Source organism: Haliotis rubra, unplaced genomic scaffold, assembly GCF_003918875.1.
Source record: "Haliotis rubra isolate DU_JTF1 unplaced genomic scaffold, ASM391887v1 Scf21, whole genome shotgun sequence".
Classification (NCBI taxonomy): Eukaryota; Metazoa; Mollusca; class Gastropoda; order Lepetellida; family Haliotidae; genus Haliotis; species Haliotis rubra.
In genome coordinates, this window is record NW_025766114.1 from 217,811 (window position 1) to 231,953 (window position 14,143).

At 37.1% G+C, this 14,143-nt stretch overlaps 1 protein-coding gene across 1 annotated transcript in view; it reads right to left on the reverse strand.

Moving 5' to 3' along the window:
- Positions 1–1,567: 1,567 nt before the first annotated feature.
- The window catches only part of LOC124276521, a 28,941-nt gene continuing 16,365 nt past the window's right edge, over positions 1,568–14,143 (reverse strand). The window contains 3 exon segments of the mRNA XM_046712151.1: positions 1,568–9,884; positions 10,745–10,850; positions 12,272–12,439. Coding sequence (XP_046568107.1) covers positions 9,498–9,884; positions 10,745–10,850; positions 12,272–12,439 — 661 coding nt within the window. The 3' untranslated portion in view covers positions 1,568–9,497.

Genomic DNA, 14,143 nt, shown 5'->3' on the forward strand with positions numbered 1-14,143 from the left:
TGCCCCCGACCTTGGGTTGTGTACTTGTACGCTTGTCCTGTCCTAGTTGTTGTTGGCACAAGGAAAGTGACTTGTTTACAGACATAATCTGGGAACGGCTGGAGGGGCCAAAAAAGCCACGGCCGTGTCTGTCACTGAAGACCGTTTCAAACCTCAACAAATGATTTCTCTAAGCAGTGCTATAGATCTAATTGTAATTTTTATGTTACTGTGTATATATTACCACAGAATCACTGATACCATTTGATGCGTATGTACATCACATAGTAAAATTAAGCAGTTATAAATATTATCGATCAGGTCATGTGACCTTCGCCAAGACGTTTTAGTTTGTTGACTTGACGTCATCATCTATTCATTTCATAAATACATATCCGACTTGGTCAGAGTAGCCCTCATACGTCTTTCATCTTATGTGATATATCTTATAAACCTTCTAAACATGCCATATAGATCTAGGCATACTAGGCATAATTATGAAAAAAGGTAAACTTCTTCAGACCTTTGAATAGTTCATTAGTGTACTGTGAGAGATCAGTTGGTTGATTTGTTTAACGCCGCACTCAGCAATTTTCCAGCTCCGGTTTGTAAGTAATCGTCTAGACCAGACAATCCAGTAATCAACAGCCATTGTCGATCTAAGCAACTGGGAAAAGATTGCGTGTGTCAACCAGTTTTTAAGTTTTGACTGCCACCAATTAGAGACAGGCCTGTATTCGAAACTATGTCTATGAGGATACATGAAGTGACCTCTTATGACAGCATAGGTTCATTCGACACCTCGTGCCCCTTTCTGTAACCTCCAAGAAGATATCTATTATCCTGGAATAACACAAGTGGGTCCAGACTGATCTCTGGCTGTCACAGACCTATCGCAACATCATACCCCAATTGGGTAGAGCAATGCTCAAGATGTTTTTCACTGGATTGTCTGGTCCAAACTCAATTATTTACAAACACCAACATATGGAATATTGCTGATTGCTCAAAAGGGCTAATTTCAGTTGTCAGCTTTTTGAGGTGCATGAACATTCGTCACCACTCGCCTCTTTCCGTAACCTCAAAGAAGAGGCTATTCGGCTTGTCCTGGAATAACACGAGTTGGTCACGAAAGGTGCATGAACTGGAACAAGTGGACACATTGGTACAATAATAGAAGCGACAAAACCCTTTTCACATTCATAAAAAAACTCTGCTAAAATCAGAGTTGATTGTACAATTGTGATATATATCTTGAGCGTATCTTTGTTTCAGCAGAATTACAGATGTATGATGTTTGTAAACAAATCAAGTCTGGAGCAGACAATCCAGTGAATGTCAACACAATACATACTGTTACAGGACTGACTGACTGACTGAGTTTGGTTTTACGCCGCTTTTAGCAATATTCCAGGAACATCACGGCGGGGGACACCAGAAATGGGCTTCACACATTGTGCCCATGTGGGGATTCGAACCCGGGTCTTCGGCGTGACTAGCCAACGCTTTAACCATTAGGCTACCCCACCGCCCCACTGTTACAGGAGAATCTGCCTTATACCTGTCAAGAAAGAAAACAACACACATGTCAGATAAGGATAGTTTAATATAGGCGAAATGTACATGCAGTAGTTGTGTTGATCACTATCTGTCAATGAACACAAACGCATCAAGTGTCGCCACCTATATGTACATACCATGTATTCACAGTGATTGATGCATGTCAGCTGCCTTCTGAATAGTCTTGCCACATGTACATGCAGGTGCACACAGTACATGGAGCAAGGTGATCGTGTGGATCACATGACCACCATCACCCTGTATTACACGTCTATGTATCCATGAGGGGTGCTGGACGTCTACCTAATACCACAGACAAGAGTAGGGACATGGAACCACCTTGAAAATATACTTTTGCTCAATCGTAAAGGTTAGCATAATAAATTCTGAAGCCTGAGTGTACCTGACCCCTCTGATTGTGATTGTTAGCAGATATTAGTGCTTTTGTACCAGATTAGATTTTGGGCCTTGAATTTCTGGTAAAAAATATATAATAAATGTCAAATTTGAAATATTTTCATTTCATATTTTCGCAAAATGCTAAATGGGTACAAAAAAGTTAAAAAAAAGACTGCAGAAGAATAGTTTTGAGCTACCTTTCTTATTTCCTAGACACCATAAAAATCAAGTTTTTACTAAAGACATTTTATCTGTTAAATATGTGACCAACAAACTATTTATAGTACAACTGGCACAACTACTTAGGGCACAACAGGCACAAGTGTCTGCAAACCCAAGTTACAGAAACAAGGTTTAGTTCCCTTCTCTTGTCCTGTCTAAGTGCTGTACAGATGGTGAAGGATTACAAGCTTCGTGTGAGGCTGGAAGCTAGGTGAGACAGGACGTACACAGTAACTGAACACAATTCTAGAGACCTATATCATGGGACTCTAGTCTACAACATGAATACAACCGCTCCGAAGATTGATCGCTGAATGTCATATACAAAATGTACTGTCTGCTTCATGCCGACGGTAAACTGGATGAAACTGATACATTGTCTGAGATATGTATTTAAAAGCAACATGAGACTTTATGAATATAGTGAAACTAAATTGGAAAGGAAGGTTGGTGAATTAAGTCACCTTCAGCTGCAGAACATGAACAATGACATGATTTATCAAGCTCCCTCAAGATTCTTAATAATTATTCTTTTCCTTGGCTTAGTCAAAGGTAAGTTCAGAAAATGCACACATATTCAAACATAATATGTGAAATATGTGGTTATTCTTAATAAGTACTGAAAGGGATGAATTCTTAAAAAGTGGCATTGAAACAAAATATCTGCAAAAACCAAGCTAATATTTATGGCAGTGAAACAAATAATAAGCCTTGTTTTGTAATTGTTTAAATACCTCTATCTGAGATAATTATGAAGGCTGGTGACAAAGAAGTTCATTTCTTGCAGCACTGGTAAAATAATCTTATTATCCGTAAATTCACAACTAAACTTCAACATGACCCTGTGTGTGGGCGCTGTTGAAATGAAACATGTCAGTACAGTCTTTGAGTGGTGGAGTATCAATACTATATATCTCACGCCCCAAATACAGTTAACAAAGTTGCAAAATATCAAGACACATATTTGCTTTTTTAAATAAACAAAATTTCATTTTCTGAAACAATTTCAAGAAAAGCAAATTTGAAAATCTGACAAATACAAAAACTATATACAAATGGAAGAGTTTGTAAATTACAAATATAGAGAAAGGAACGTCTCTCTTTCCTTGCATGTTTGACATATACTATTCAAAACAAGTTAAAGATCACCTACAAAGGGAGTGAGTGAGTGGGTTTTAAACTGCTTTTAGCAATATTCCAGCAATATCACAACAGGGGGTTAACAGAAATCAGCTTCACCCGTTGTAACCAGTGGGGAATCGAACCCAGCCCATTGGCAAGACATGGGAACACTTGAACCACAAAGCTACCTCCCCAGAATTGGAAGGTAATATCCCAAAGCCAAGACAGATTACAAGCAGTCATAGAAAAAAAAGAAAGAAAAAGATCAGAAGAAAAAGATTTGGGTGTTTCTTCTAACTTCCTTTGATGAGAAAGTCACGGACACTTTATGCACAAATCAGAAAATAACTTATCACATTTATCTTTTCTGTTCATATTGAATCAATCTCTCAATGATTCTTTAAAGGCAATTCTAATTGTTTTTGCAAAATCAAATTTCATGAAGTTATGAGTTGAGTAGTGAAGGCAGTTACATGGCGATATTATTTATGAGTTTAATGGTATGAAAGAAGCATATAGCTTTCCTAATAATTTCTTTTGGGAATTTACAAAATGAATTTAGTGGCAAAATATAACAATGCAGGAATGTGACAACAGTATGGGATTTCACACTCATAAGAGCAAATCAGAAACAAGTAGGTCATGAATGACAATATGTACATATGTTACGCTAATAAATACGGCAAATATTGTGATTCAACTCACAAAAAATGTAACAAATTACTTCATCAATTTGCCTCACACAGGAACACAGGACATTTGCACAAAATATCCAAAAGAATGTGCAAATGTTAAAACAAGTTCATGTTTGCACAGCAAATCTTTGAGTAGAAAAATATATCAACAACTAACACTGACTATAATACAAACTATAATTGTTCTATTGTGTTACCATGGTTACAAGTGGTAACAACAGAAAACAAAACAACATTCTGCAAGTATTCTATTGATCCAACCAGAAATGATTTGTTTTCAAAATGTTTTAATGCAACAGTTACTCACTTAACCAAAGACAAAAGAGGTTCTATATAAAACTTAAGTAGGCACAGAAATGATCTTCATTAAGAATGCCAATTAATGTCTCGTTACTCATCACAAAAATACACCTCAACTTTTCATAAGGATAATCCAATATGTTATTCAAATATACACTTGACAGATTTAACAATCAGTTGGGTACACATTTGTATCATGGAAAGATATAAAGATCCCTATTAAAAGAGGAGTAAATGTACCAGATTGTCAATATTTTGTACTATATTTGTTCACAATATCTTCACTTAATTTCTTTAGAACTGCACATTAAAGTTGGGAATGAGAAGTGATGAGACATTAGAACAGTTTCATATGATCATACTAAGGGCTCTGCAAACAAAAAAACAAATGAACTTTATCCACCCTTAATGTTCTATGTAAACTACAAACCAAAGGGAGATAACTGATTGACTTGCAATAACATCAATAGAATACAAACAGGTCCTACAGGACAAAGGAACATATTCTTTCTTCCCCACTTTAAGTACCGATTGTCTCTTCTCTATGAGGAATGAATACAAAAACTGAGATATGCCATTTTCAGTCGACTATCAGCAAAGGGTACCACCATATTCCCCATAAAAAACATCCTCGGTTTTCAAGCAAATTGATAAATGGGGGCACCTAATAGAACCATACATCAGAATAATTTTGAGACAAAATAGTAGCGAATGAACTTAGTTGCAGTAATTGTTAGGGGATGTGCAACTTACAAGAGGATCTGCAACTGTATTTCCTTTAAAGGTAAGCCTTTATAAAAGAGTGAAAACAATATTTGTCTTTTCTTGTATTAACTGGACATAACAATCACCATGAATATACTATACCTCCTGTGCACTATGATTCGTTAAACAATGTTCCACATCATTGTTCCATTCAGTGACTTTCTGCAACTCTTATCGAACTATGAATGAAATCCTCAAAACTGTAGTTACACTAGCTGTTTTTTTTTAAAGACATATATCAAAACAGAATACATTCTAAACTTGATGCTGTAGAATATAGACGATACACTGTCATATTTCCTGTCAAAATCATTTAATATATGACAACAATAAACGGACTGTTACATTAATGTTTTGGCTTGACAAGTAGCAGTTTAAAGATTACTTACAAACTGGTCTAGAAGATGGTTGGGAGTGCTTTCTTGAGCTATTCATGAATGACAGTGAATTCGCAGAGCATGTACTTTTTAAAGAAAAAAACCCAATGTAAATTCCATCACTGTTATAATATTGTATCTATTACTGTGCCATACTAAACAAGCATCTTGCTTCATTCAATGTCCCAATTACATTCCTCTAAATTTACTAATAAAATAAAAGAAACTGTTTTAACACTGTGGAAAAATACTTAGAATTTCTCAACTGCATAGAGAGAGAAAACATTCAGTTAATATAAAAGGCACAAACATCGTATCCGTTTGCTTATAATAATATCAATGAAACACTACAATTAACTCACTAAAGTGTAAAACAGTCACAAATATCAACAACATCTTTCTTGAACAGTTAACAAAGTCAAAAAGAATTGTAAAATATATGTAAACTATCACACCGTTCAAGATAAAACAGGTCCAATGCAGTCAACTAAAACACTCATTTGACAAATCTAGATTCGAATGGTAGAGACCAGTGTCAGACAGGGCTGAAACAGTGGAGACAAACATGTCGCTGTGTGGGAAAAGCTTTAAAGACATGAGATGACCAAAATAAGGTGTATTTCTTCTCCAAAGCAATGTTTCTCACTTAACCAAAGCATATGTTCTTAAACATTACATCCTTAAGCAATCTGTATTCATCACATTGGTTCATACACCTGTAATGTTTTTTAGCCATTTGCTGCGTCAAATATGTCCTGAGTGAGAGTTGGGTTTAACACTGTTTTGAATAACATATCACAAGCTTCAGTCATATCACAGCATGCCAGCTGATTGTGAGAGTAAATCCCGAAGTGAGGTTTTACGTGTTTGAAACTCACAAGCACAGGTTTGGTGCTGAACAGGATCATAATCAGCATGTATCAAATTTGAGATTCAAACTCAAGATCACATCATCCTGGCATGCCCACGGGGGATAGTGAGTGAGTTTAGTTTTACGCCGCACTCAGCAATATTCCAGCTATATGGCGGTGGTCTATAAATAATCGAGTCTGGACCACACAATCCAGTGATCAACAGCATGAGTATCGATCTACGCAACTGCCCAAAGGGGAATAACTCCTATCAGCAGATTGTTGTGATGGTCGATACACTTATTTCATGTACACAGACACAACAAACAAGCATCACATAAAAATGAAGAATATTTGTAGTTTAAAAAGTTCAGATTTTCAGGAACAGGAATTTGTGTTGGCCAGATTTTGTTATTTACAAGTCAACATGACATAAGTATTGCGGACTGTGACAACAAATCTAAACCATGACCCACAAAAAGAGAACCATCATTGATTCATTTTTGTTGATCATATTAAAAAAATGGCACTTATTGCCAAAAACACAAGAATATGCTGTTTGGCTGACTGACTGACTGAGTTTAGTTTTATGCCGCTTTTAGCAATATTCCAGCAATATCACGGCGGGGGATACCAGAAATGGGGCGCTGTTTGGGAGATAGTGAGTGAGTGAGTTTAGTTTTACGCCGATTGTAGCAGTATTCCAGCAATATCACGGCAAGGGACACCAGAATGCCATATGCGGAATCGAACTCGGGTCTTCAGCTGTTTGAGAAGCATATATACTACTCGAAAGAATTAAACACCTGATTCTTCCATGTTACCACAACAATGTTAATTGCTTTGTCTGCAAAATGTACACAGCAGATGGCTTGAAAACATTGAAGGCATATAAAGAACTGGAGTCTATACATTACTTAAAAGAATTGTAAATATGTAAATGACAAGCAATCACAAACCAATTGCAGCGTTAAGATGATTGCTCATCCCACTTGAGGTCACCTTGTGAAACTGGGCCATGGTCGTTTGTCATTTTCTTGTCAACTTCTTTGGCTGACCAAAACAAACTCTGTTGCTAGTATCAAATACATGACTGATTTTGTCCAAATATTTCACCTGAATGTCAATCGAAAAAGAATTGTATATAACTTAGGTAACATAAGTAAATTCATGTAACTGAACAATTACAAAAGTTCAGCCTGATATATTATCGAGTACAAATATGTACTTGAAAGGACAAATCTGGTTTTCCTGGAATCATACACAAACATGGACTTGATAAGAGTGTACGATACATATATCATCAAGGTAGGTCATTTCAGGTTTTATTGCTTGTAACATGGCATGAAGTCTACATGTACAACTCTGATCTAGAACTTCAAACAGGGTGATAAAATATAAAATTCAACACATATTCACAACATGAATAATGTTTAAAACTAGACGGCACCTGAGGTTGCAAACACATACACACTTTCGAGTACTTTCTATGAACTGAGTGTGTTGACGATACATTTATGTGTACACTTTCATACTAAGTCCAACATATTTTTAAAGCCTGTTAAAGTCAATTTTCCATTTTGTCCTCAAACACTTTGTCTAAGACTGGTAAATGTTAGGAATTGAGGCAGCGGAAAGATTTTCTCTTACAGATGCTAAATGTCTAATCTAATGAACTGCTGATTAAAGACATCCCCAAATGGCATAACTTAAATATCTCTGACAGACTACAATGATTTGTACATATTATGGTGATGTTTGAGAAGAAGGTGTGTTGTAATTATCTCCTGAAACAAAACTGAGCAATTGGTACTGAAAAAAGGCTTCAATCTTTTCACAAGAGCATACATGACAAAATTACACCTGTTGGATAAGGTGCTCAACGTAAAAAGCGTCTTTTGATCATTTGTGACATCGAGCGGACTTTATGAAATAATGTCCATATTTCGGAGGCTAAGACAAAACTGTAAGCATACTTCATAACATTCTGCTTTTCAGTGAAATGATGTTGAGGAAAGCAATATTGGTAATGCCGTTATCAAGCAAGGGTCTAATGGCAAAGGGGAGACAATCTAACTAAGGGTTATTTCCCTTTGATGACTATTCCATGGAATATATCCCTCACATAAATGGGTCCAGTTAGGTGTTAGTTCATTAAATAACTACAAACACAAACGTACAGTAATATATGTACAACAATAAGTTAGCAATTGAAATGAATAACTTAACATTCTGACCTGTAATAATAGTGATAATCATAAACAGGAAATGAGCTACTGACAAATGAAACTGTCTTTATAATAGGATCATTCAAGGAAATATGTATGCATAAGTGCTCTCAGGCATACCATTAGTTCATTGTTTCCATACAAAAATTACTTGTGAAATCATTTTGACGGGTGAAAGATAAATTGGGATGATAAACTATATCATGTTTCGTAATGGGGTGTGATCATGACGCAGTCATACAACATTATCTGCTTATGGTCAGAGGATATGCAGAATGACTTAGACCAAAAGAGTAAAATTGGTCAAAGTCACTCACAGGAATAAGGTGCTGACATGACAAGGACTGCGAATTCTTGAGTCAAATCCATGATCTGCATGTCAGCCAGCAAAGGGACACAACTCTGCATAAGTATCCCTAAACCCACCAGGGCCCACATGCACAAAGTGATCTTAACGCGATGGGTATTGAAGTCAAAGTATTGGAATTAACAATCAGCGAAGATCTAAGATCAATTTGTGCAAGTACACCCCAGGCTTCCAAAAAGCTTGTCTGTCTATATCTTAGAGTTGACAAATAGTGAATATAAACAACAGAAGCGATTGGACGGATCTATTTGACGACGATCATGTGATAGTGTTGAAACATAGTGTGTGACCCAGACACAGATACGAGACATTATTCATCAAGGGCATATTTGGGTAAATCAAGATACGACACAGAGGGATAAAACTGGCATGTACAAAGCCTCCACCATAGATCCTGTATGAATATGACACTTGTGTCCAAACTGTAAGTCACATAAAACACTATCAGGAAACACCTTTCGGTAGCACTTTTCTCAATGATGCACTTCACAAAAATAATGCCAAATCTACAAGAAACTCGGGGAATATATCGTAATATCATCCTGTCCATTGTGAAATGTGGGAGCAAGTACAAAATAACCACTGTATGAGTTTGTCCTCCAGATGTGAGAATATGGACAATGCAATCTTGATCATGAGGTTTCAGGGTTCAGGGTCTCGACCTTGACTGGCGTCACTGGGGTCACGACCTCTGCGGGCGACAGAACCTTCTCTGGCTCGGGCACATGACTGACTATATCTGATTTCAACTCGGTCTCACTAAAGGACCTTTCCTCAGTGACACTGCTCTCTGACAACACGTTTTCCTCAGAGTCTGTTGTAGAGTTTTGCAATTCAGGATGGTACTGTTTTAGTCGGACATGCCAAGCGATGCTGGTGACTGAAGATACTGTCTTGAACTGGTGGATGACGTTGCGTGGGATGAAGTAGATGTCGTCATCACAAAGCTGAATGCGAGCGTAACGGATACCTTCTCTGTGGAGCTGGTTCAACTTAGCGTCCTCGACCCAGGTCACACACTAGTAATTAGAAATAAGATGGGGACTATTGAATATATATTGAACATATATTAAGTGACAATATTCTGTTGTTTTCCTTAGCATGAAGGGTTTTAAAAGCCATTTATAACCATTCAATGCAATAATAGTTTGTAATTTAACCAAAGTTAGGTGGTTCATAGATAAAACATTTCATTCACAATTATCTACATCGTCTTTCATTTCACTGCACTTTTAACTCTAATTTTTACAAAAGTCCCTTGGACTTAAGGATCACCATGAAAGTTCTGTATTGACTACTGCTGCCAATTAGGCTGCTGTTTCCAGCCATTCTTTCAGGATTGAACGGTTTGGTTTGGGTTGCAAGTTGGGTTGAAATGTCTCAGTGAGTTAGGCCGTCCGCTTTTTTCAGCACATATTCCAGCCACATCACTTAAGTGAAGAGGTGGCTAAGAATTGACTTCACACGTCTTACTAGTGTGTTGAATGAGGGTCTACAGACTGACATGAAAATGACTTCACCACAAGTCTACCCAGACAACACTTGCAGGTTTGGAAGAATTAAAAAACAATCTGGACTGAACTATGCATGTTTAACAGTACAAAATGAGAGAGAAGCACCTCTCTTAAACCAAGAAGTAGTACCATTAAATATACTGTTGAGGATTCTGTATTACTCTTAACATTTACTAAATAGTATATATATTATATCACTATTATACTAACATTTGTATAGTGCCAATATCCAGCTCAGCTGCTCAAAGGCGCTTTCATTTTCCCTCAATCATTGAATGTCAAACTCAAACGGCACATCATATTATCAATCTCAACTCCATGGGGATCATATTATTTATAATCAAAAGCTCTGTGTGTGGACTCACCTGTGATACAGGGGGCTCGTGTAAATCCAGGTGCAACTTGTTCATCAAATCAAAGAAGTCTTTTGCATCAAAACAGATTACATCCTTGACAATTCTTGTGTGGTCTCTGAAATAAAAGGCATTGCATTTAGCACGTCTAGCATTACGATTCAGTCAGCAAGAGTCGAAAACATGAACAGGGAAAGAGAAAAATTTAGGCCTTGAATCAGTGGCTGGCTAGCTCATGGCTAGTAAAAATCGTAAGTTATAATACACTTTTAAATCATACAAGATTATGGCCTGATAAATGATGGTATTTTACCTTTTTGTAATCTTTTGCTTCGTTTCTACATTCAAATTTTGGGCTAGTGAACTATTTTCTGGGCTAGTAAGTTTCAGGCATAGCTAACCTGATTGGCTAGCCAAATTTGGAAACTATTTCGCACACTGCTTTGAATTAAGCACTATATTCGAAAACTGGCCACTTTTCATCACACTTTTTTTTCTCAATGTACCTACAGACAAAGAAATAAGATATTAATTGGTTTATTAACTCTGAATGAATTTTATAGCTTTATCAATATATATTTCTAAAACATCTAGTACACATGGCAGAGAGCAATCTGGCAAACAAAGATAACTATAACTATTTTTAGAATGTTTGTGTCTGAAGTTTTTGCTCTGGTCATTCAATCCATGAACAGAAAAAAAAGTGTTGGTGTAACCATGGTGACTGGGTTGGAACGATTTGAAGAACCAGTATTCAAAAATATCTAAAAATGAAAAGAAGCAGTATAGACACTAATTTTCATGTCTACATATTGATAATGTTTGTAATGTGCAAACACTCTATCTACCTGTAGATAATGAGAATTCAGTTTGTTGGGGTGTCATTATAACTCAGTACCTTGTGTTTCTTCGTCAACAGTGGAGCTAGAGGCTATATTTAGCATTGTGCCATAAGGATCAGCCTCAAAAGTAACATACAAAACAACCTTTGGCGCTAAGAGTGTCGTAAGTCTATGTTATGGTATGGTAGTCACGATCACCTTAACACAAAGAGTGTCGTAAGTCTATGTTATGGTATGGTAGTCACGATCACCTTAACACAAAGAGTGTCGTAAGTCTATGTTATGGTATGGTAGTTACGATCACCTTAACACTAAGAGTGTCGTAAGTCTATGTTATGGTATGGTAGTCACGATCACCTTAACACTAAGATGGCTTTGTTCAAGAACCAGCCTCAAAAGTAATGTGTGCCGTTCTACAAAACAACCGTAGCGCTAAAACTGCTGAAAGTCTATGTTACTTTATGGTAGTCACATCAAATTAGCTCTTAGAATTATTTGTACACTACAAGAATCAGCATTAAAAGTAATGATGCAAAAATGTATCACTACAATATGGAATTTTACATAATACACTGGTTAACATTGAATGGACTAATGTACAGAGATATACCAGACATCACAACGTGTGCCATGGCACATCCAATCCACAGTTCCAATCTTCCTTCTCTCACAAATATGTGAATCCTCTCTAGCTTACTTTTCTCCACAGTTGACAGCCTTGAGAACACCAACTGCCGCTGTTGTCAAGCGGTCAAACCCCTGCCCAATGTGATCAGCGTGGCAACGGGTACGGTCTTCCACCAGGACTTCTCTTGGCTCCGTGGCTCGGGGCAGGTAATGTAGATTCTTCAGCTCATTCAAGCCTCTTTAAACAAAAACCAAAAAAGCTTCAACGTCTAAGTGAGAGCAGTTTACAAGACTTTTAGCGATGTATAAAATAGTTTTGAAATATGGCCTATCCAAGGACTGGCTGTCCAAAAAGCGACCAGTCCTGAACAAACACAGCCAGTCCCTAAAACTAAAACAATGAAAACATAATAGATAAGACAAAGATCAAATCAAGCCAGGTAAGTCTATTATTACAAACATTTTCCCCGACCAAAGAACGGTCTTACTTACTTAATAGATCCTCCTTCATAAAAATAGACCGTCAAGGACGGTGGGACGGGCCATGTTTTATACACTACTTTTAGCAATATTCCAGCAATATTGCAAGGGGGACACCAGAAACCGACATCACACATTCTACCAATGGAATGGAATCACAAGCTTGATGAGGAAACACTTTAAAAACTAAGCTACCCCATCCCTCAAAGAAAGAAGCAGGCATAACATGATTAATAGGTTAACTACCGAGATTTCATAAATCTAAACACACAACCACAGCTTATCATGCAAAACATTGGATCATATACAAACCTACTGACATATTTCATATCAACAGTGTGAAGCCCATTTCTGGTGTCCCCCGCCATGATATTGCTGGAATATTGCTAAAAAGCGGCGTAAAACCATACTCACTCACTCACTCATATCAACAATTGCCCCTCATTCATAGGGAATGATTTGTGCAAATCCTGTATGTCACTTGGACTACCATGGATAATAACATAAGGCTAGAGAGAACACAGAGGATCTTCTTCAAATGCAATAAAATTGATTATTCTTCAACAAGAAGTCACTGATACTCCAATCATCAAATTCGGCAGGTATCAGACGTTTTCGCAGGTGTGTCACAGGCAACTCAAATGGATTTGCAGGGTTCGAAATACCCCATATATTAGCATGCCATGGCACAGTAAATATTGAAATGGCACGGATAAAAAAGGTTCTTGGTGCCCTTAAGGCACGCCTAAAGTTTTAGAGACATAACTCACCTCTAGTCATTTAATCCCCAAAACAAAACACTTACGCAATGACAAACAGGCAAAAACATTTATTGACTTTATCGCCCAGGAAATCAGTGGAATTATGATGGATGATATAAAAAAATATGGTTGTTTTTCCATTTAGAGTGATGGGAGTACTGATAGTTCGAGTATTGAGGAGGTAATTGTGTATGATTGATATATTGAACAAGTGAACCTGTCACAAAATTCTTCAAATTATCATCATCATTGCTACAGTCATTCATTCTGTAAAAGATGTGGGCACACTTGATTTCTGAAAGGCACACTTAAAATCTTTGCCTGGTGCCCTAAGGCACACTTTAAAAAAAATGTATTTCTATCCCTGATTTGTTGATGTGCCCTATGGAACTAAGTGGAGGCAGAGTACTGTTGATCAATCTTTGGTCTTGGTGAATATCATTTCACAGTTAGCATTGGCTGGATTGATAAGCTGTTGTTTGTAATAAGGTTTGTCCCTTCATGTTCATTGGGCCTTCATTGGAATTCTTATGATGCCATCCTGTTCATAATTGATGCATGTGACATGTACAATTGATTACCTGAGATGATAACCCACACCAAAACCCTGAGTAGTGGCAAAATTGTCCTATTAGCCAGTTTTGCAAAGAGTTTCGAGTTTCGAGTGAGTGAGTGAGTGAGTGAGTGAGTGAGTCAAGCTT